The sequence below is a fragment of the Bombus affinis genome, chromosome 5 (genome assembly GCF_024516045.1).
Source record: "Bombus affinis isolate iyBomAffi1 chromosome 5, iyBomAffi1.2, whole genome shotgun sequence".
NCBI lineage: Eukaryota > Metazoa > Arthropoda > Insecta > Hymenoptera > Apidae > Bombus > Bombus affinis.
Window position 1 is genome coordinate 10,886,724 of NC_066348.1, and position 23,419 is coordinate 10,910,142.

The 23,419-nt window shown below is 44.3% G+C and overlaps 3 protein-coding genes across 6 annotated transcripts in view; 2 read left to right on the plus strand and 1 right to left on the minus strand.

Annotated features, from left to right (window-relative positions):
• The window catches only part of LOC126916453 (uncharacterized), a 105,421-nt gene extending 104,726 nt beyond the window's left edge, over positions 1 to 695 (minus strand). Inside the window, exon 1 of the mRNA XM_050722303.1 lies at positions 46 to 695. Within this exon, the coding sequence (XP_050578260.1) occupies positions 46 to 165 (120 nt within the window). The 5' untranslated portion in view covers positions 166 to 695. The remainder of the gene's footprint in view (positions 1 to 45) is intronic.
• LOC126916446 (uncharacterized) overlaps positions 1 to 23,419 on the plus strand; it is a 106,879-nt gene that overhangs the window by 19,851 nt on the left and 63,609 nt on the right. The gene's annotated exons all lie outside the window — the stretch shown is intronic.
• The window catches only part of LOC126916433 (A disintegrin and metalloproteinase with thrombospondin motifs 3-like), a 110,971-nt gene that overhangs the window by 11,819 nt on the left and 75,733 nt on the right, over positions 1 to 23,419 (plus strand). The window lies entirely within an intron of this gene.

Genomic DNA, 23,419 nt, shown 5'->3' on the forward strand with positions numbered 1-23,419 from the left:
TTTGTGTTTGACCTCGCTATTAGGGGACTTTTTACCCAACGTTTCCTTCACCGCCTTCACTACCTTCGATTTATCGAACTTGAGACTTAAACTGGCCGTTACTAAATCTTCCGGCTTCTTCGACATCGGTTGGTGTCTCTTCGTGAACCAATTCGACGGTGCCATAAAGGTCGAAATAGCGGCTTTCGAGGATCCGCTAAGCTTACTTTTAGCTCCGTGCAATGTCGACACGTCGAAGCTGTTGGAACGGAAGCTCTTCGATCGACTTCCTTTCTGTTCGGTCGTTTTTCCGGGCCAGTTTGATTTGCTATCGTCCCGCGAACTCGGCGCTTCCTCGCCTCATCGGTTGATTTCCGTCGCGGAAGACGCTAACGAGCTTAGGATCGATATCAGATCCGTATTAATGCCCGCAGCACCGGAAACGGATGCACTCGCGGCTCTTGGCAGTTCCGAGACGCGCTTTCGGAGAGAAGACGTCGGCGAAACCGACGGAGTAGCCATTTCAGAGAATCGTTGTTTCGGCTGTTGAGTGTAACGTTGAGCGGAACTGTTACCCTCCAGCGGCTGTATTTCGTACACTTGCTCCGTCGACGTCCTGTACATCCTTAAGCGCACCTGGCAAACGGATTGCTTTTATTCGAAAGACAGTTTCTTTTTTATCATAATTCGTGCGTTATGATACATGTTTCAGTTCGTTCGTGAGTGCCGAGGCGTGCAGACGTGTGTCCAGTGCCCTGCAAAGTCCACAAAGCTGCACGTGGCCATCCAGTTGCTGCTGAGTGCCGAGACGTGCAGACGTGTGTCCAGTGCCCTGTGAAGTTCACAAAACTCCACGTGACGCCCATCTGTCGAAAGCGAATCCAACTAACCTAGCCAGGGGTTAACAGCCTCTCGACTAGTTCTTTCACACTGAATTAACTAGCTCGATGATGGCTCTATCATTCCCAACAGGCTCCCCGGAGCTAAATTATAACACCGCCATTTTTCCTCCCCCGTGGCAAGAGGGCAACGCATCTATCCTGGTAAACGACCATCACACGAAAAAACGAAAGCTCGAACCAACCAAGACAAATGTAAACAAGAGTCAAACTAAACCACCAGCCAGCCAAGTGACCACCTACAATAGATTCTCAATACTAGAGTCCACGGAAGACTCCATGATTACAACCGAAAAGGTAAATAATCTCCATACTCAAAGAATTCCCCCTCCCCCACCGATATTCATTGACGACGTAATCGACATACAGTCAATGGTTAAGACTATCGAAAAAGACATCAGCAAAGAGGACTACAAGTTAAAGATTAACAACAACCACGTGAAAATACTGCCGACCCACCCAGACGCCTATAGAAAGTTAACCAAGCTATTAAAAACGTTAAACGCTAAATTCCACACATATCAGCTCAAACAAGATAGACCATTTCGAGTGGTGCTACGCAACATCCACCACTCAGTCGATCTAGACGAACTAAAGTGCGAACTGTTAAATCACGGCCACGAAGTAACTAACATCAGCAACATTAGGCATAGAATCACAAAAAACCCACTATCCTTATTTTTTATAGACTTAAAACAAAAAACAAACAACAAAGAAATCTACAACATCAATCGGCTGATGAACTCCATAGTTAAGTTCGAGCCACCTCTTGCAAAGAAAGAAATAATACAATGCAAAAGGTGCCAAAGGTACGGCCACACGCAGAAATACTGCAATCATAACTTCCGGTGCGTAAAATGTGCAGGTAATCACCCCACTGACCAATGCACTAAATCCCCGGAAACCCCGCCAAGTGTATCCACTGTCTACAAATACAATATGGACAAGTACTATAAGGTAAGTAAACATACGGCTCAGGGGGTTTCGGAGCTTCCAGGCCCCGTCGGGGATTCGAGTAGCGTCCCAGGCTCGACCCGACGGTCACCCAACGACTGGACGAACGGCGAGGGGAAGGTCGATCCCAGGGCCTCCCCTCGTTCGGTAAACACGACCGGGGACCAAGAAACACCCGCAGTTGTCACAGAGGAAAAGATGTGCAAGAAAAGCACAAGAAGATACCTCGAATTTGATGAAGACATCGCGGGAATCATCGAGGATGTCGAGATGCCAATGCAGGCACTCAAGGATAAGACACCACCCACCGAAAAGGCGACCCGATTCGCCAAGGAAAAAATCCCGAAAGGTGACAAGATCACCAGATATATGAGAAAGTCCCCAGTAGAGGGGAGCGCGTGCAAGACAACGAGAAGCCTGGCCAGGAGCCAGCCGATGGCAACGAGGGACGAAGCGGCCAGCACCTCGGAGCTAGACACACCGGCGGAAATGTCGGACAGCGGCAGCGAAGCGGCGGCACCAAGGGAATGTCTCAGGAGGAAGGCCATGGCGAACAGAGCAACGGCCGAGACCAAAAGCAATGACGAGGACAGTATCGTCATCAAAATGAGCGAATGGAAGGCGATGACGGAAATCATCACAGAAGTCTTCCGCGAAATCCAATGCATAGGTAGCAGACTCTACCTCATGAGCAAAAAGGATACCGACATCAAGAAAAGGAGGGACGCTATCAGTAAAAAAGCGATCAAGCTCCACTCGATGTTGGACGAGATGAGGCTCAAGAGGAACGCTAGGATAGTCACGGCCACCAGGATGACCACCCCTCCGGGGAGGAGTGAGGAGAAGGAAGGAAAAAGGAAGGAGAGATCGCCCGTCGAGGGGAAGGGCGACACCAAGAGAAAGAGACCAACGACCGTGGAGGCATCCTACGCAGGAGCCTGTGCCGGCAACAGTTCGGCAAAAGCGACTACGGACTGCACGGACAGCGATGTAGAGGATGACTGGATCCCTGTCCGCGGAAGGAGAGGAAAAAGAACGGACACCCCGACGGTGGTCAGTAAGGCGAACGCAGGAAGGGCGGCATTGGACAAGCCAAAGAGGCCGGAGGGACCGAAGAGGATACGTAACAGACCAGAAGCCATCCTCGTCAAAGTAGGGCAAGACAAGGAGTGGATCCAGGTCTACAAAGACTTGATGGGGGCAAGGGAGACCCTAAAAGAGAGCTGTGGAATTAGGAGGACCAGAACAGGTGACATTCTGATCGAGCTGAAAGCAGGTAGCAACGCCAAAAAGACCGCGGCGGATATGAACACGGCGCTAAGAGGCAAGGTGAGAGCGCTACCAATGCGCGACAAGACCTCCGTAGAGATCAGGGATATAGACCCGCTCGTAGGCAAGGAAGAACTAGCCAGGGAGATAGGAATGCAACTGGGCATAAGCGACATCACTGAGGTCGAAGTAAAGACCCTAAAAATGGCGCCGTGGGGCACCCAATCGGCAATAGTGACGATGCCGAAAGCCTATCTGGCCAAAGAGGGGGCGAGCCGGAAGATCAGAACCGGCTTGACGATAGCCACGATAAAGGCACTACCCAATGTGGTAAAGTGCTACAGATGTCACATGTTCGGTCATATCGCGAACAAATGCACGGCGATAAGCCCTGGAAAGGAGATTTGCAGGAAGTGCGGAGCCAAAGACCACACGATAGCTGCCTGCGCCAACGCACCCTGCTGCTCCATCTGCAGCAAGGAGAAAGGAGTGAAATTTGACCACGTAACCGGATCCCTGGCTTGTCCAGAGTATAGAAGGCGGTTGAAAGCGAATAAATGAGGATACTGCAGATAAACCTCAACAGATGCAAGCTGGCGCAGGACATGATGCACCAATGCGCGATCGAACTTAGGCCGGATATAATAATAATTTCCGAGCCGAACAGGCAGCTACCGCACTGGTTTAATGACACCAAAGGAGACGCCTCGATATGGGTCACACTCCTCAACGGCAAACTGCCTGATGAAACAACAGAGGTCAAGAGCGACGGGATAGTGGGCGTCCGCGTCGGCGACGTCTTCTGCTTCAGCGGATACTGTTCGCCCAACATAAATATGCTAGCATACTCCGAATACATAGACACGCTGTCGACTATGACGAAGAGCGCTGCTAGAAGACACGACAAGGTCGTCGTGGCCGGAGATTTCAACGCAAAGTCAACCTGTTGGGGAGGATCGACCACAGACAAAAGAGGGAGAGTCTTAATGGAGGCACTAAGCGGCCACCGGGTGTTTCCATTGAGGCTCAAGGAAAAGTACACCTTCTTCATGAACGGGAAGACGAGCTTCCCCGACATAATAAGCGTATCCAATAAGGTCAGCGAGATACACGCTGGAATCGCGGTCTTGGACAAATACTCGGCCTCGGACCATCTGTACGTGCTCCACAGGTTTAAGGCGAGGAAGACCCGAACCGTATCGAAGTTCTACAGGTACGTGACCAAGGACATGTCGCCGGAGGAGTTCCTGAGCAGATTCGACGACACACTGAAGAAGGAGGACCTCAACGCGGCTATCGGAGAGGATGGGGCCGAGCCCCTGCAAAAGAGCATCGAAGGTACGTGCGAAGGGATGCTAAGGAAGTCGAACTGTGCGGCGAGCCGCAAGTACGCAAACTACTGGTGGAACCCGATGATCGCGGAACTGAGAGCGCAGGCGCACAAAGCGCTCAGGAAGGTGACGAGAGAAAGGAAGAAGAATGCCGGCAACACCGAGCCCCTCGTCAACGCCTACAAGGAGATCCGAAGGCAATTAAAAAAGGAGATCGCCCGCAGCAAAAAAACAGCCTGGGCAGAATACTGCAAGATACTGGAGAGCGACCCTTGGGGCAAACCCTATCGCACGGTCATGAAGAAATGTAAAAGCAAGGGACCAACCAACGACATGCCGATCGACATGGTGAAGGCAGTCCTACAGAGGCTATTCACCTTGGGACACGGACCCCCCATTATGAGGGCCGCGAAGAGACAGAGACCGAAGAAGAAGGAGATATTAGCCTCAGCGTCGCCATCGGCGAAGGCGATGTCGTCGATGCCGCCGGAAGAATGAACACCAAGAAGGCTGCAGGAGTCGATGGCGTGCCGGGCGAGATCGCGAAGCTGGTAGCGAGTCGCAGGAGCGAGCTCGTGACAAGGGCGTTCAACGGCATCACTGAATCAGGAAGGATCCCAGTCTGCTGGAAGACGGCCAGAGTAATACTGCTAAGGAAACCGGGTAAGGATCCCAGTCTCCCTAACGCGTACCGGCCGATAAGCATACTCCCAACCATGAGCAAGATCTGTGAAAAATGCTTTAAGAAGATCATCGAGAGATGCATCGGAATGGACCCGTTCCATCGGAGGCAATATGGCTTCAGAAAGAAGAGGAGTACGGTAGACGCCATCACGCAGGTGATGAAGTTTGCCAACATCTGCAAACAGAAGAAGGTAGTATGCGTGATGATCACCCTGGATATTAGCAATGACTTCAATTCGCTCAGCTGGAAGAGCATATACGAGGAATTTGACAAGAGGAAGCTGCCATGGAAGGTCAAAAGGCTAATCGGCAGTTACCTATCCGGAAGGAGGATCATCGTGAGCAACCAGCACGGCACGGTGGAGCACGAGGTGGCGGCGGGAGTCCCGCAGGGATCCATCCTCGGACCATTCCTGTGGAACTTGGTATACGACCGGTTGCTCGAGAGACTCGACAACATGCCAATGGTCAGAGCAACCGCCTTCGCGGATGATCTGGCCATCACATGTTCCGTCGGGAGGAACGAAGAGGCCTCCGCCAAGGTCAACACGATGCTAAGGATCGCCAACGATTGGTGCACGAGTGTCGGGCTCACCCTGGCGAGAGAAAAGACGGAGGTCATGTTCATCACAAGCTTGCGAGTGCCGAGAGTGGTGAAACTCAGGTTGGGCTCCTCGGACATCGAAACGGTCGATCGCATCAGGTATCTCGGAGTCGTCATCGACTCCAGTCGGAGGTTCGGTGCGCATATCGAGATGGTGTGTAACAGAGCCGACAAGTTAATAGGAGCCCTTAGGGGAATTCTACCCAACACCAACGGGCCGCCCAGCTTGGCTCGTAGGCTCTACTACAATGTGTGGGAGGCCATCGTAACTTACGGAGCACCGGTGTGGGCTAGAGCAGCGAATACCGATAAGAACAGGAAAAAGCTGAAACGAGCACAACGAACGGCCCTGTGCATAACAACGACGGCATACCGTACCGTCTCCCACGCGGCACTTTGCGTGTTGACCGGGAATCTCCCGATTTACATAAAGATAAAGATGCTCGGAGAGACCTACGAGAGGAACAAGATCCATGGGTCCAGGATTGGCACGGATGACGGCTGCAAGCTGAAGGAGGAACTGGAGGCGATTCGCAAGAAGGCCCAACAGGACTGGCAGAAGGAGTGGAACAACTACAAAAAAGAAAATATCACAAAGAAGCTAATATCGAGTGCGCTGCTATTTACCAAAAAGAAGATGGACATCGATCACCACACCATGCAGCTGCTAACCGGGCATGGGAGCTTCGGTGTCTATAGGAAAAGGATCGGCAGGGACAGCGACAGCAACTGTCTCGACTGTGGAGACCCGAACGACGACGCAGAGCACGCCCTCTTCGCGTGCCCGAAGTGGACGGACAGAAGGATCGAGCTGGAGAACGCTCTGGGCGGGAAGATAGACGTGGGCAATCTGATCGCCACGGTGACCGCCAAGGACGAGAGCTGGAATAAATTCAGGCAATTCTGCAAGACCGTCATGTGTCACAGGAGGGTGACAGCGAGGGCCTGGGAAGAGGCAAGGAGGAGAACGAGCGAAACAACAACTACGCGGAGCAATGAGGGCAAGAACACGAAACAACGAAAAACCGCAGAAGGAGACCAGCCCAGTATTCTGAACTGGCTGAGAGGACGACATGAGCAGTAACTGCCCGAAGAAGTAGATACTACGGGGCACGAAAGGACAACCCTGATGACTGCCGACAGGTTTTACCGGGGTTGTCTGCCCCCCAAGCGGAGGAAGAAGGAGGAGAGGTTTTTAGTGGGTATGGCAACGACATTCGACCGACTCCCACATAACCCAGTGATGCGGGTCACTGGGCATGCGTAATAGCATTTTCCCCTCCCCACGCAAAAAAAAAAAAAAAAAAAAGTGTATCCACTGTCAAGGAGAGCATCCTGCGAATTACAAAGGATGCTCAGCCTACAAAACACTACATAATATAAAGTATCCAAAACTGAGACCCAAGGACATAACCATACAAGAACCTAAACCCCAAAAACTCACCACACCAACAGTATCCTATGCGCAGGCAACGCAAGGAAACGTAAACAACTCGAAAACACACAGTGTACACACAGAAAATAGAATTCTCACCCCACAAAACACAGACAACTTTACCAGACTCGAAAAACTTATCGAGAAGCAAACTGAGCAAATTAACAACTTGCTGTCACTACTCACACTACTCTTCATGGACAAATTCATACGCACAGAAGCAAAATAAAACCAATGCGAATAGCTCTGTGGAACGCCACGGTCTAGAACGGTCTAGCTCAGCACAAATTTGAACTAGAACTATTCTTAAAACAACAGCAAATCGATGTGATGCTCATATCCGAAACCCACTTCACCGACAAAAACTACCTCAAAATACACTGCTACAACTTCTACCACACCCAACACCCCAGCGGAAAGGCCCACGGCCGCACCGGAATCATAATCAAATCAAACATCAAGCACAACGAACTTCCACCATTCCAGAAAGACTATCTCCAAGCAACAAACGTAGCAATAGAAGACTGTCATGGTACAATCACCACTTCAGCTGTATACTGCCCTCCCAGACACTCCATCGCCAAAGAAGACTTCGACAACTTCCTGGACACCCTGAGCAATAGATTCATAGCCGGAGGAGACTACAACGCCAAAAACACCCAATGGGGCAGCAGACTGGTTACAGTAAGAGGCAGAAACCTCCTCAACAGCATAATAACCAACAACCTCAACTACCTTACCACATACGAACCCACACACTGGCCCACCGACACAAACAAAATACCCGATCTCCTTGATATCCTCATAACTAAAAATATCTCGTCAAGACACGTCCAAATCAATTCCTCGGCTGATCTCTCCTCTGACCATTCCCCCGTGATAGTAACAATCAGTTCAACTATCATCGAGAATACACCTAATGGCTCCATTCATAACCAACACACCAACTGGCAGCTCCTTAGAGAAGTCTTTACCCGCACAACTTCAGCCTCAACCTCACTAAAAACCAATGACGAAATCGAAGCAGCCACGGAATACCTAAATGCGAGCATAATAAACGCTATCCGCGTCTCCACACCGGCAAAAACGTCCATCAGCAAACACGAATATCCCCAGTACATATTAAAAAAAATAGCAGAAAAACGTAGACTAAGAAGAGTATGGCAGACCCATAGAACACCAAAGGACAAACGCAAACTAAACAACGCAACTAGAAAACTATCCAAAACCATAAAAAACTACGATAATGACTGTTTTCACAAATATCTCGCCAGCTTGTCCCCCACAGCCGACTCCAACTACTCACTATGGAAGGCCTCCAGGAAACTCACGCGCCCCCCACAAATAATACCTCCAATCCGCCGCCCGCAAGGCGGATGGGCGCGTAGCCCTATAAAAAAAGCCAACCTATTTGCCAAACATTTGTCTGAAGTATTCAAACCCCATTCCTCCGTAGCTGCTGCAGACGTTACCGAATACCTGCACACTCCCTTCCAAATGTCCCCTCCTATTGAACCCTTCACTTCTGCAGAGATTATAGAAGCAATCAGTCGCCTAAACCCCAAGAAAGCAGCAGGTCACGACCTAATAGGAAATAAAGCAATCAAGGAACTTCCCATAAAAGGGATTGCACTCGTCGCATCAATCTTTAACGCTATCCTCCGCCTTCAACACTTTCCCAAGGCTTGGAAAATCTCACTAATCACCCTCATCCCTAAACCCGGTAAACCAATATATGAAACCACCTCCTATCGCCCAATCAGTCTTTTACCTACCCTGTTTAAACTATTCGAGAGGATGCTCACGAATCGTCTCCTTCCACTCCTAGAACAATCGAAAACACTCCCAGATCACCAATTCGGCTTTCGAAAACAACACTCAACAGTAGAGCAAATCCACCGCATAACCCACATGATCAGCCAAACCCTTGAAAAGAAAAAATACTGTTCAGCGGTATTCCTAGACATCCAACAGGCACTCGATAAAGTATGGCATGAAGGGCTACTCTACAAGCTTAAAAAAATCCTACCCCACCCATACTACTCCATCTTAAAATCCTACCTAACCAACAGACAATTCATAGTTAAATGTCTAGACGCCACTTCCGCAACATTTCCAATAGAATCCGGCATACCACAAGGTAGTGTCCTCGGACCCCTACTGTTCTCCATCTACACTGCCGACTTACCCATATCAAACGAGGTAACAATAGCAACATTTGCCGACGACACAGCACTATTAGCTACCCACGCAGACCCGGCAATTGCCTCATCCACTCTCCAGCGAAGTCTCGACTCCATGGAAAAGTGGTTCCAAAAATGGGGTTTTAAAATAAACGAAAAAAAATCCTCCCATGTAACCTTCACGCTCCGAAAACAAACCTGCCCCCAGGTCACCATTAACAACGCAATAATCCCAAGCAAGGACTCCGTAAGATACCTGGGCATGACCCTGGACAGGAGACTAACTTGGAAAAAACAAAGCAACTAAAGGAAAAACTAAGAAAATTCTATTGGCTCACGGGCCGACGCTCCAAACTAAACATACAGAACAAAATAACCCTCTACAAGGCCGTAATAAAACCTGTCTGGACCTACGGAATCCAACTATGGGGAACAGCAAGTAACTCCAACATTGAAATACTCCAACGCTTCCAATCGAAAACGCTAAGATCCCTATTAAATGCACCCTGGTATGTTACCAACGAAACAATCCACTGTGACCTCAAGATACCTACAGTCAAAGATGAAATACACAAGTTCAGAAGCAGATATAACACAAGAGTCAACAACCACCACAACCCACTAGTCACCCAACTACTGGACACGACGGACCAGATCCGCAGACTAAAAAGAAAATACCCTCTAGATTAAATCCTTAGTTTCTACTAGAACCAACAATATAAAGCTATTATAATCCATGTCATTGTATCACGCCAAACTAAGTTACTGAAAATTCTCAACGAGAATTGATTGTAAATATTCTAATAAATAAAAAAAAAAAAAAAAAAAAAAAAAAAAAAAAAATGATACATGTTTCGATGATTGAGCCGTTAAGCGTGACAAAGCGATGGAATTGTTTTGCACAGAAATTCTGGTTCTAAAATTATGTTAGGGATTCTAGGGCGTAATAACATCTTGGAACGCAAAGTTATCGATGTGTCGATGAAAGTTAAGCGAGCTTTATCGAAGCACACGTTCGAGTCTTTGGGCGATTGCTAGGAATACGCGTAATGTTCTTTTCTGTGAACTGAAAAGTTGAACGACTATAAAAGGCGTTTGTAGAGGATTTCAAAGCGGAAGAAGAGGCAGATTATTTAATACATAATATCTTCTTTTATAATATATCTAATATCCTAATAATTAGATGAACGTAATACAAATGTTTAGAATCAGAAATTATCTGTTTATATAGAGATCTGTTTGATGCAAAATCTAAAATCAATCAAATCGGATTGTATGGATTGTGTATTTGTCTGTGTTAATCCTTTGACGTCAATACCAACGATGTATATAGCGAATGGCGGTTATCAGCCAAGATTATGAGCACGTACGCAAATAGACTAGAATATTTTGCAAGAATGAAATGTCTTGGTATGGTACGCTTTAATCTATCTATCCAAGTCAAAATAAATATAAAAATCGCGTGGCAATCAACATATTAAAAAAAAAAAAAAAAAAAAAAAAGGAGAAACAGATGATTCTGATTGTTTTTTAGTGCAATTTCATAAAATCTTCTAAATGTTTAATTCTCATAGAATAAAAGGGAGAGTATACGTTTGAATCTCAACAGATTTTATTAATTCTTTGAAACCATAAATACAATATGAGTATTACATCAACTTTAGTTCATACATGTAACAACATATTATTCTGCACGTAACAGTTACATTTAATGAAACATTTACTTATCCAATAAATCCATATTCTCTACTAAACGTTCGTTTATTAATAAAACTGCCATAATCGTCCACGCATTGTTCGCTTCCTTAATTATTTTTCAAAGTATAACGATAATCAATGATGCAACAGAAATATCACGTAACATCCCAACAATCTTACATGAGATTTTAGCCGTTTTTACTATACAAATTAAGTCATTATTAAAATAAGTCATTATAATAATATATATATATGTCGGAGATGAAAGAACACCGGAACGTTCCCTTTGGAACTTTGGGAAGACCCCTAGTATTGAAATTTAGATTTCACCATAGCCGTATTAAGAAACTGTTGTCATTCGATCCGACTGTATTTATTTGAGATTTATGATAGTGAGCTCGGGCTCGAGGCGACAATCAGTCGCCGAACGTAGCCGCGGTCAAAGGGATGAACGTTTTGTCTAACAAAGGCATGAAGTGATTCTATAGCTCTTCTTAAAAGAAATACTTGGGACAGGGCACGACGGTAAACGTTTCAATGGTTTCTGCCCCGTGGCTCGCCACACGCAGACTTTGTCCTTCGGGTAAGATGATTGCCAGATGATTGCCAACGCATCTTCACAGTATATGTTTAGCTGGGCGAGGACCGGCTACGAATATTAAGTTTCAATTATACAAAGTCTTTCAAATAGACAAATAGCCTGTGCCCCAACTACGGGAAGATAAGAGAAATCTATCCTTCCACGAACGACGCTTCCCGCTAGCAACTTTTCCCAAGGACAGCTAATATCTTTCTCTAACCACCAACATGGAAATTGACCAATTAACAGCAACGTCAATTTCTCTCACCCTTCGAACGGAGACTTTTCTCCGCGAATCCGATGATCTCGTGCCCTTTTTTCTTTTTTTTTTTTTTTTTTTTTGCGTGGGGAGGGGAAAATGCTATTACGCATGCCCAGTGACGCGCATCACTGGGTTATGTGGGAGTCAGTCGGCTGTCGTTGCCATACCCACTAAAAACCCCTCCTCCTTCTTCCTCCGCTTAGAGGGCAGACAACCCCGGTAAAACCTGTCGGCAGTCATCAGGGTTGTCCTTTCGTGCCCCGTTGTATCTACTTCTTCGGGCAGTTACTGCTCATGTCGTCCTCTCAGCCAGTTCAGAATACTGGGCTGGTCTCCTTCTGCGGTTTTTCGTTGTTTCGTGTTCTTGCCCTCATTGCTCCGCGTAGTTGTTGTTTCGCTCGTTCTCCTCCTTGCCTCTTCCCAGGCCCTCGCTGTCACCCTCCTGTGACACATGACGGTCTTGCAGAATTGCCTGAATTTATTCCAGCTCTCGTCCTTGGCGGTCACCGTGGCGATCAGATTGCCCACGTCTATCTTCCCGCCCAGAGCGTTCTCCAGCTCGATCCTTCTGTCCGTCCACTTCGGGCACGCGAAGAGGGCGTGCTCTGCGTCGTCGTTCGGGTCTCCACAGTCGAGACAGTTGCTGTCGCTGTCCCTGCCGATCCTTTTCCTATAGACACCGAAGCTCCCATGCCCGGTTAGCAGCCGCATGGTGTGGTGATCGATGTCCATCTTCTTTTTGGTAAATAGCAGCGCACTCGATATTAGCTTCTTTGTGATATTTTCTTTTTTGTAGTTGTTCCACTCCTTCTGCCAGTCCTCTTGGGCCTTCTTGCGAATCGCCTCCAGTTCCTCCTTCAGCTTGCAGCCGTCATCCGTGCCAATCCTGGACCCATGGATCTTGTTCCTCTCGTAGGTCTCTCCGAGCATCTTTATCTTTATGTAAATCGGGAGATTCTCGGTCAACACGCAAAGTGCCGCGTGGGAGACGGTACGGTATGCCGTCGTTGTTATGCACAGGGCCGTTCGTTGTGCTCGTTTCAGCTTTTTCCTGTTCTTATCGGTATTCGCTGCTCTAGCCCACACCGGTGCTCCGTAAGTTACGATGGCCTCCCACACATTGTAGTAGAGCCTACGAGCCAAGCTGGGCGGCCCGTTGGTGTTGGGTAGAATTCCCCTAAGGGCTCCTATTAACTTGTCGGCTCTGTTACACACCATCTCGATATGCGCACCGAACCTCCGACTGGAGTCGATGACGACTCCGAGATCTCGTGCCCTTAGGCACACCCATCATAGATTTCTTCGACAGCGTCACCGCGACGGAGAGCCACTCTCTCTAGTGCGATCTCATCGGCAATCGACTTGTCTTTCGTATAGGTAATAATTGCCCCTTGCTCTAACATACAGTGTAACTTGGACGCTAACGAAGGGTAAAGTTCGTCATCCCGTTGACCGCGGATTCGTTATTGAGCCTAGGATCACTGTCATTAGCTTCTCGAGTATCTAATTATCGCGATTACTTGTCCAATTCCATCATAGTCATATTTGCACTAGTAAATATCTCCTCTACTGCATAACGATCACGTCTAGCGCCAATAGGGATTCGTTTCACGCCCTTAACCCTAACTCTAATCTTAACGCCAACCCGACATATATATATATATATATATATATATATATACATACATATATATATTTTATACATACATACATATATCAATTTTTATACACACAATTATACATATTCATTTTCATTTAATATTTTCATTTAATAATTTAATAAACCTTCGTCCCGCAAAGGCAAATAAATTCACGCATAACATTTCTCTTCAGCGGCATTGTTCTAGGATTGTATTTGTTGAAAGAAGGATAGCATTAAGCGCTGGAATAAAGAATGACGAATCGTTATTCTTTAACCATCGTACTTAGACACATATTTATTGAGCTACTTGTATTTTAATCGAAGTCTAATATCCTCCATCTGTAGGCGTAAATATTACTGCCATTGTTAATGTCATTTTAAGTTTTACTACTGGAAAGGACATTTAAGTTTGAAGGCAGGCAAGTCTACTGTTCTTCAATCTTTCTTTAGAAAATTCAATGTGGTGAAATTAGAATATGAGATAAAGGAAATACTATGCATACTTATTGTTCTTCTTAAAAATTAAAGGAATACTCATAATCCTAAAACATCCTTTCTATGTTGTACTAGATATATATACAATTAAAATGTGTAATAATGTGAATGATAAACTAGTTCGAATAATTATTTTGCTTAAACGTAAGTGAATTGAAATCAGATGAATGTTATACACGCCTTATACCGTGCATTATGAACTATTGATTGATCGATGCTCATATTTAATTATTAACGAGAAAATTAGAAAAATCAAATTGAATTTAATCTGTCCTTCTTATATTTATTAAGATGAGTTCTGGGGCTTGAAACACTCGAGATTAGAAATTTTGATTAATGCTTCACATTATGACTGGACGCTTGTTGTAATATCTTTTGTACGAGATACACTATGCATACACAAGATCAAAATGGAATTTCGAAACGGTCGTATCGTTCAACAAAAATCTCTTTTATCTTTGATCCTCTTCATAAAAGTGCAATTCTCCTTTACAGAACATCATATAACATTTATTGTACGATATATTGTTCAATTATATTTCGAAATTTTCAGCTTCGAATCTTTGTTTAATTATACTGTAGAATTAAATATCATGCGTTATTTAAATATAGAGATAGACTAAACTTTTGTTCACATTTATTAAAGCTGTATCAACTGAGATGCTTAAATTTGCGAAATTTCATGGACTTTTATATTTAATTTTTCATCATGAATCCCGCTTTGCGATACAATACATATTAGATTTATAATATCCTAAGTTTACAGTACCAATGCTGATTTTATCTGAAACTATTTGTTTGCAAATGATATCTTTCTTCGTTGGAATTACCCTTCACTTATAAATTAATAATTATTAACATTGAACAGTATTGTTAAACTTCAATAAAAATAGGATCGATAACTAAATGTTAGTTAAAGAAACTTCCTATTACTGGTATAACAAATCATATTGAATTTTGTTTAGAAAACAATAATAAAAATGGGTGTCTTTTTGTGAAAATAATTTACAGCATATCACTCGACTTATTCATATAAGAGATATTAGTTTGTTCAGATACCCTGTTGCACCCTTTTATTCATTTTCAACCCAATTTTTTCACAACATTAAAAAATATTTTAAGCCTGAAGAAAAACACGAAAAACTTCTTATTAGCATGATTTCATGCTAAACATCCTCTTAAGATATTATAAATCTTTCTTGTTTACTAAAACCAGAGCCTAACTGAAATATACGAGTATCGCAACAGGATTAATCGTAATACATGATTAAATACAAGCAATATGTAAGCTATATTTTTACTTTTTACTTCAGAAATAAATATTTCACGAGCATCGTCTTTGGCTTAAGGAAAATAAACTTGTGAAATTTAATTTAAAGCTTCGTAAAACATGGAAATGTTGCAGGATAACAAATCAGAAAAGATATATTAAATAAATCACAGTTCAGGTATCTATAACATGTGATTCTCTTAACAAGTCTGTTTCATTCATCAAGCAACTGCAAAATTTCCGTAAAATCAGAAGCGGTTTCACAAATTATAGGCATTCGTAAACATGATAGATAAGAGTTAGTATCGCGGCGTTTTAGAGTATCTATGAGCGTAATATGGAAAGTAAAAAGATGTATAATAAAAATAGTTCACTTTCCAAGCTATCACTAACATTGTAACGAATTATTATACATATAACGGCTCACGAAAGTACTCGGACGCTTACAGAAACTTTCCATGAATATTTTGTTGAAGCTTTTCATGAATTTCAAGATGCATTAGGCTGTCTCAAAAGTTTCTTTCGTTTTGTTCTATTACTACAAAATAGATCATACATAAATCGATAAAATAATATAAAACAAAAAGTGTCGTGCATCTATTATTTCCTTATGAAACGAAAGAAACTTTTGAAACAAATGTAAATAGGAATTATAAGATTCTTATTGATTACCATCGGTATTTGGACAATTAATTATGTATTGTATAAATAAGTCACAATATTTTTAGAAGGAGCATTTTTACCCCTAATCAATCATATGTTTAAAAATACTCTTTACATTGTTAGAGTTTTTTGCTATGTGTACGTCTGCAATAAGCATCTTCTAGCTTCCATATATATATTTCCAAATTAGTCTCAATTTTTACCGGTGTAATCATGATAGACACGTCTCGTTACATTGAAGTGAAGTGAAGAAAAACACTAACACACATAATATATATTCGCAAAAATCTTATATCTAATATTTTCGTCAACTACTGTATACACATTTATTAGATATTTGTGTGAGATTAAAATCGACAGATACGATAAAAGAATATTGTAGAGGTATAGCAATAAGAAAGTACAAGGAAAGTATAGCTCGTTAATTTGAATTACACCAGATTGTCAGTCATCTATTAGGTCGTGTTAATCTCGGAATAAATTCTTAAATAAATAAGTGTTAATAAAGATAAAGATAAAGAAGTGTTAATTAAACTAGAGACACTTAACATTTATTAGCATTTGTTCTTCCCCATTACTTCTTGAATAGGTCCTTTAGGGAAGAACAGAGAGACGGAGTTCTAGTTCGATGAGGGGGTCAATTATTTTCACGTCTATGTATATCGGTGGTGGTTTGGGAGTACGGTTTGTCGGACTTCCCGTTGGGTCCGTTGCTGCCTCTTCTGGCAGTGCGCTGAATGGATTGTGCAGCTTGATATCTTGTAGCCATTATTTTTTTTCATATGTATCGATTTTCCTCGCGCTTGCGAGCGGGGTTACCTTCCGTTTTTTGCTGGAGGTTGCCACCGTCCAGTTTTCTTCCTGGTGTATTGGTATGTTTTGTTCCCCGTCGGATTGTCTTGTTTCCATAATATCATCATTTTTCTCTACATATGTAGAGTCTGTAGCTTTATTTATGAAAAATGTTTCACCGGAGTTAATTATTTTTATTGGTGGAATCTGCATGATTCCACGTTTTGTCTATTTTTGGCGTTAACTTTGTCCCCTTCTCTTCCCTCTTGCCGCACTTCCACTGGAGCCACTGTTTCGCACGACCGTTTAAGTCGCCTGCCCAGGCGAAACTGACGTCTTTTTTTGTCGTACTTCGTTTGTTGATGTCGAAATTTCTTGCTGAATTTTTAAACATTTCTTCCCTGTCTCTTTTAAAGTTTATTTTCTTCTCTTACTAACCCAGAAACGGCAGTCAAAATACTACAAGAACATATCGTAAAAATAGAAAATTGGCTACAAGAAAAACAATTAAAAGCAAACCCCAATAAATGCAACCATATTACATTCACGCTACGGAAAAAGATACCACCAAACATCCTATTGAACGGTACGCATATAACGCAAACAAAGCATGTCAAATACCTAGGACTCCACTTAGATCAAAAACTTACCTGGAAACTGCACATCAAATCAATAGTAGAAAAAATACAGAAAACAAGGAGACAAATGTATTGGCTAACAAGCTGAAAATCCAAACTAAGCACAGAAAATAAAGTAAAAATATATAAAACGATCATAAAACCAATCTGGACGTACGGAATACCACTATGGGGGACGGCAGCAATGAGCCATATAAACAAAATAGAGGTAATACAGGCTAAAATCCTCAGAACAATAGTAAACGGACCTTGGTACGTCAGAAATGAAGATATACGAAGGAACTTGGGAATGCCAACGGTCAAGGAAGAAATCAGCAGATACTCCGAGAAATACAAATCAAGAATAGCAACACACATAAACCGGCTAGCTGCGGAAACATACAAAATCACAAATATGGACAGAAGACTAAAAAGGAAGCACCCAGCAGACCTTATAAAGGACATAACCTAACAAACACGAGGATGGTACCCCGCTGGGGGTAGCCACCAACATGCTAATGTAACCGCTAAAAAATTCCACCAAATGTCCAAATTGGACAAATTGTGAATTTTAATAAATAAATTAAAAAAAAAAACAGTACGCGTTAACAAAATAGTTCCAACTTACTCGAAAATAGTTGCTTGATTCAAACAACTAAGGGAATAACAGAGAAGAAGATAAACTTAAAAAGTGACAGGGAAGAAACATTCAAAAATTCAGCAAGAAATTTCGAAACCAACAAACAAAAATACGGCAAAAAAAAGACGTTAGTTCCGCCTGGGCAGGCAACCTAAACGGAAGCGTGCAACAGTGGCTCCAATGAAAGTGCGGCAAGAGGGAAGAGAAAGGGACAAAGTTAACGCCAAAAATAGACAAAACGTAGAATCATGCAGATTCCACCAATAAAAATAATTAACTCCGGTGAAACATTTTCCATAAATAAAGCTACAGACTCTACATATGTAGAAAAAAATGATGATATTATGGAAACAACACAATCCGACGGGGAACAAAACATACCAATACACCAGGAAGAAAACTGGACGGTGGCAACCTCCAGCAAAAAACGGAAGGTAACCCCGCTCGCAAGCGCGAGGAAAATCGATACATATGAAAAAAAATAATGGCTACAAGATATCAAGCTGCACAATCCATTCAGCGCACTGCCAGAAGAGGCAGCAACGGACCCAACGGGAAGTCCGACAAACCGTACTCCCAAACCACCACCGATATACATAGACGTGAAAATAATTGACCCCCTCATCGAACTACTAAACAACACCGCAGGGAAAGACAACTATATCATCAAACAGATAAAAATAGACCAGGTGAAAGTGCAAACCAACACCCCAGAAATATTCAGAAAAATTACAAGATCACTAAAGGAAAAAAACGCAGCATATCACACTTTTCAGCTCAAAACCGACAAAAGCTACAAAGCAGTAATCAGGGGACTACACCCAAAAACAAATACTGGAAAAATAAGTGAAGAACTGGCAAAAATCGGACACCAGGTAAGGTCAATTAATAACATCAACAAATACGATACCAAACAACCGTTACCGCTATTCCTAGTTGAACTAGAACCTAAAAACAACAACAAAGAAATATACGATATAGAAAAATTACTAAACACAATAGTAAAAGTGGAGCCACCCAGACATAAAAAAGAAATCCCACAATGCATAAGGTGCCAACAATACGGACACACTAAAAACTATTGCAATAGAACCCCGGCATGCGTTAAATGTGCAAAAAATCATCTCACGACACACTGCCCATCCACGGGAAAAATAAAGCAGGTTAAATGCTACAACTGTAACGGAAACCACCCAGCCAGCTATAAAGGATGTGAAGTAAGAAAACAATTACAACGTAAACTGTTCCCGCCCCTACGAAGTAGGACAATCACTAACACACAAGCCCAACAGGACAGCACAAAACCTGAAATAATTCCAAGTACAGAGCAAGCAACAAACACCAAACCTATCAGCACCAACACCATTGGTGGTCTAAGCTATGCTCAAGTAACCAGCCAATCAACACACACACAACCAATACCACAGCAATAGTAACAATGACACTGCAGAAATCAAAGAACTGCTCAAACAATCCATAAAGAACACCGAAATGCTAACCAGAATGATAAGCGAACAAAACGCAGTACTCAAACAGCAAACCCAACAAATCACAGTCATGCTACAACTAATTACAAACGTGCTAAGCAAAAAATAAAAACGGACACTCTAAAAATAGCAGCCTGGAACTCAAACGGCCTACAACAACGGGCCCTCGAAATTAAAACATTCATATACAATAACAATATAGACATACTACTTGTCTCAGAAGCACACTTCACTTCACACTACAAAAAGCTACTTGAAAATACCATACTACACCATATATGTAGTATCTTAATGGGTCTTAGAGGAAAGGACAAGTAATGATGTTTTGATTTAATTAATAATATTCGAAGCAACGAAATAATTACAATGCTGTCGTACGTCTTATTTTCAGACGCGGCTTTCGACTTCCCGATTCACACTCTTCGGCTTCTACACTCGCTCGCTCTCGCTTCTCAATTCACACTCTGCACACCTTTTGCATCCGTTCTCTCCGGCTTCTCAACTAATACTGACTTTAACGTCTCTTTTGTCTTTTCCCGTCGTTCGAGACACGTGTCCCGAAACGCGCGTGGCCAGGGTCACGCGGGCCCTTTCCACGAAACTTAAAAAGGACCGACGACACCTTGATGTACCCGACGATGCCGCGGCTCTCGCGACATTGTCTACGATTCGGCAGATATCTTAGGCCTTTTGTCCACGATACTACATTCGGCCATCCTGCAATAACATCTGCCCTCAGATGTGGTCTTCAATTTCGCTATCGTCGGATGCGTCGTTTTCGGCGTTGAGAACCCAAGGCTTCATGAAGTCGGCGGTCGTCGACGTGTGCGTAGGCCCCTCATGCTCCCCCACCTTCTCCACCATGTATCGGTCATTCCGCATCGTTCGCAATACCCGGTACGGACCTAAAAATTTTCCCCCGAGTTTTAAACCCGGGCCAAACTGAGTTCTCTTAATTGCTACCAAATCTCCCCTTAGGTACTGCTTCGCGCTCTTCCGTCTTTTGTTAAAATTCTTTCTGTTTTCTTCTTGCGTCGCAGCGATCTTCCTTTTCGCGTCCTCGCGTAACTCACGACGCTGTTTTTCGAAATTCACGCCCCACTCTTCGTCGATTAATCTTCTGGTTACACACCCATCAGCCTGACTGCACGTTGCGGCATCTAAAATCTTACAGACTTCAATGCCCTTCTTCCGTGCGCTTCTCAACCGTGCAATCAGCCCGTCCTCACACTCAGCCACATACACAGCACCCGGCAGTGGATTTCTACTCGGGGTATACGCGTACTCCGAGTCCGATGGTTTTATAATACCCTCGTCTGTCCACGCCTCCATCAAATCGTCCACTTCCTTTTTCTCAGACGGCGCCAGCCGTCGCGGTCTTCGTACCACGGGTTTGTCGCTTTTCAACACGATTTTCGCGGTTATCCCGACATCCCGCGTCTTCTCTGGCTTATACCCCCTAATGATATCGCGGATCGCTTCACGGTAGTGAGGTTCTTGTACGCGCGCTAGATCTGTCTCGTCGGTCTGTTCTATCGCGTTGACCTTCAATACCTCCGACGCGTCTTCGTGACCGTCATCCTGCCCGTCAAGCCGTAGGAAGCTCACCTCGCCCCGTTTGACCCGCAACTCTATCTGATCCAAAAAATCAGTACCCAGCAGCAGGCTGTGGCTCCTCAATACCTTGTTTGAGACGACGTGCAACGTGACCGTGAATGCACACCCGTCGACCATCATTATCTTTGTAAATTCGCCCCAGGTCTCATTGTCAGCGGAACCAAACCCTTCAACCTTGTATCTACAACCGCCTAGAGGTAGTGAACCTAACCTCGCATACACGTCTGATCGCATAAACGTGAGATCACTGCCTGTATCCACTAACGATGTAATCTTACAATCATCTATCGACACTTCTTTCACGTATCTCTTCTTCTCGGGTCTTGAAATGATGTAGGTCTTCTTCGGTTGTGCTGTACACCTTGACGCCATGTGCCCAAGTTCGTTACACCTGAAGCACCTCACACCTTTCTCTTTCTTCGGACACGTAGCACTTAAGTGACCGTCGCCGCCGCAACTGAAGCACTTCTTGGTATCACTGCTCGTTTGTCTCGTCTGACTCCGCATTGCTGACCGTTTTGCTTTATCGTCCTTGCGTTCCCCAGATTTTGTTTTCGCCCTCATGTCACTTTTCATCGCTTCATACTGCTTGAAGCGTTCCTTCAGCTGCTGCATATTCCTGGCCCCGTATAGTATGGCTTTATTCGCGACCTCATCGGGAATACCCTGGATAATATAGTCGATTACCGACTGTGTATCGACTCTTCCTTGTCTCGCAATCTCACGCATATTATACATATACTGAAGCAGACTCTCGTCTGTTCTTTTCGTTCTATGCGCTAATTCTTGATGTACCTCCCGGTCACTCACTATGTCTGGGAATTCATCTACCAACGCCTTTTTAAACTTCGCCCAGGACTTCGTGCATCGTTCTTGGCGTGCGAAGGCTTGAGCAGAGCCTGTGAGAAGCTTCCTGGCGAAAACCACCATGTGGATGTCCGACCAGCCACACACTTCCGCCATTTCCTCGAAATCCTTTATCCACTGGCTTACATTCGGTAGGTCATCTCCGCTGAATCTTCCTAACGAGTCTTTTACGTCTTCGAACGTTAACGCCGTGCACTTAGGCTCGTCTTGTCTTCGTCGTCTTACCACTGGAGTCACCCGAACTCCGCCGTCTTGACTACTGAGATCGTGATTCCCTGGACCGTTGCCGTCTAAACGGTCCCCAATCACGCCCATCTCATCGTCGTCGTCGTCTTCTAAAACATCATCGTCGTCGTCGTCTTCCTCCCGTGCACCGTGTTCCCGGTCTAAACGTACCGCAGCCAGCAATCGCGCTACCAGCTCGCCCTTTCTACCCGTTAATCTCAGCCGTCGTTTTCTCAGCTCGTCTTTCAACTCAGGTATTTGCATCTGAGCCACCTGCTCGTCAGTCAAAACTGCTTCACCTGCATTGTAGTCACTCATCGTTCCGAAATATCACTTTCACTTGTCACTTAGCGCTCTAGATCCCGGACGAGCCCCCAAAATTATGTAGTATCTTAATGGGTCTTAGAGGAAAGGACAAGTAATGATGTTTTGATTTAATTAATAATATTCGAAGCAACGAAATAATTACAATGCTGTCGTACGTCTTATTTTCAGACGCGGCTTTCGACTTCCCGATTCACACTCTTCGGCTTCTACACTCGCTCGCTCTCGCTTCTCAATTCACACTCTGCACACCTTTTGCATCCGTTCTCTCCGGCTTCTCAACTAATACTGACTTTAACGTCTCTTTTGTCTTTTCCCGTCGTTCGAGACACGTGTCCCGAAACGCGCGTGGCCAGGGTCACGCGGGCCCTTTCCACGAAACTTAAAAAGGACCGACGACACCTTGATGTACCCGACGATGCCGCGGCTCTCGCGACATTGTCTACGATTCGGCAGATATCTTAGGCCTTTTGTTCACGATACTACATATATGATACCAAACACCCCTCAGGAAAAGCTCACGGAGGGACAGCAGTGATAGTCAGAAACGATATCAAACATTATCTACACAGCCAAGTTAACAAAGAATATTTACAAGCAACCACTGTTACAGTTCAAACTAGCAGCAACTACTTCCAGTTGTCAGCAGTATATGAGCCTCCGCGACACAAAATAACAACACAAATGTGGGAAGAATACTTCCAGGACCTAGGGGACAAGTACATCGCAGCGGGAGACTACAACTCAAAGCACACGCTTTGGGGGTCAAGAAACATTACACCTCGAGCTAGAACACTGGAAAAATACATTAGAAATAATAACCTCAATATATTATCCACAGGAACACCGACACATTGGCCGACTGACCTGAACAAAAAACCAGATCTTCTGGACTTTGCAGT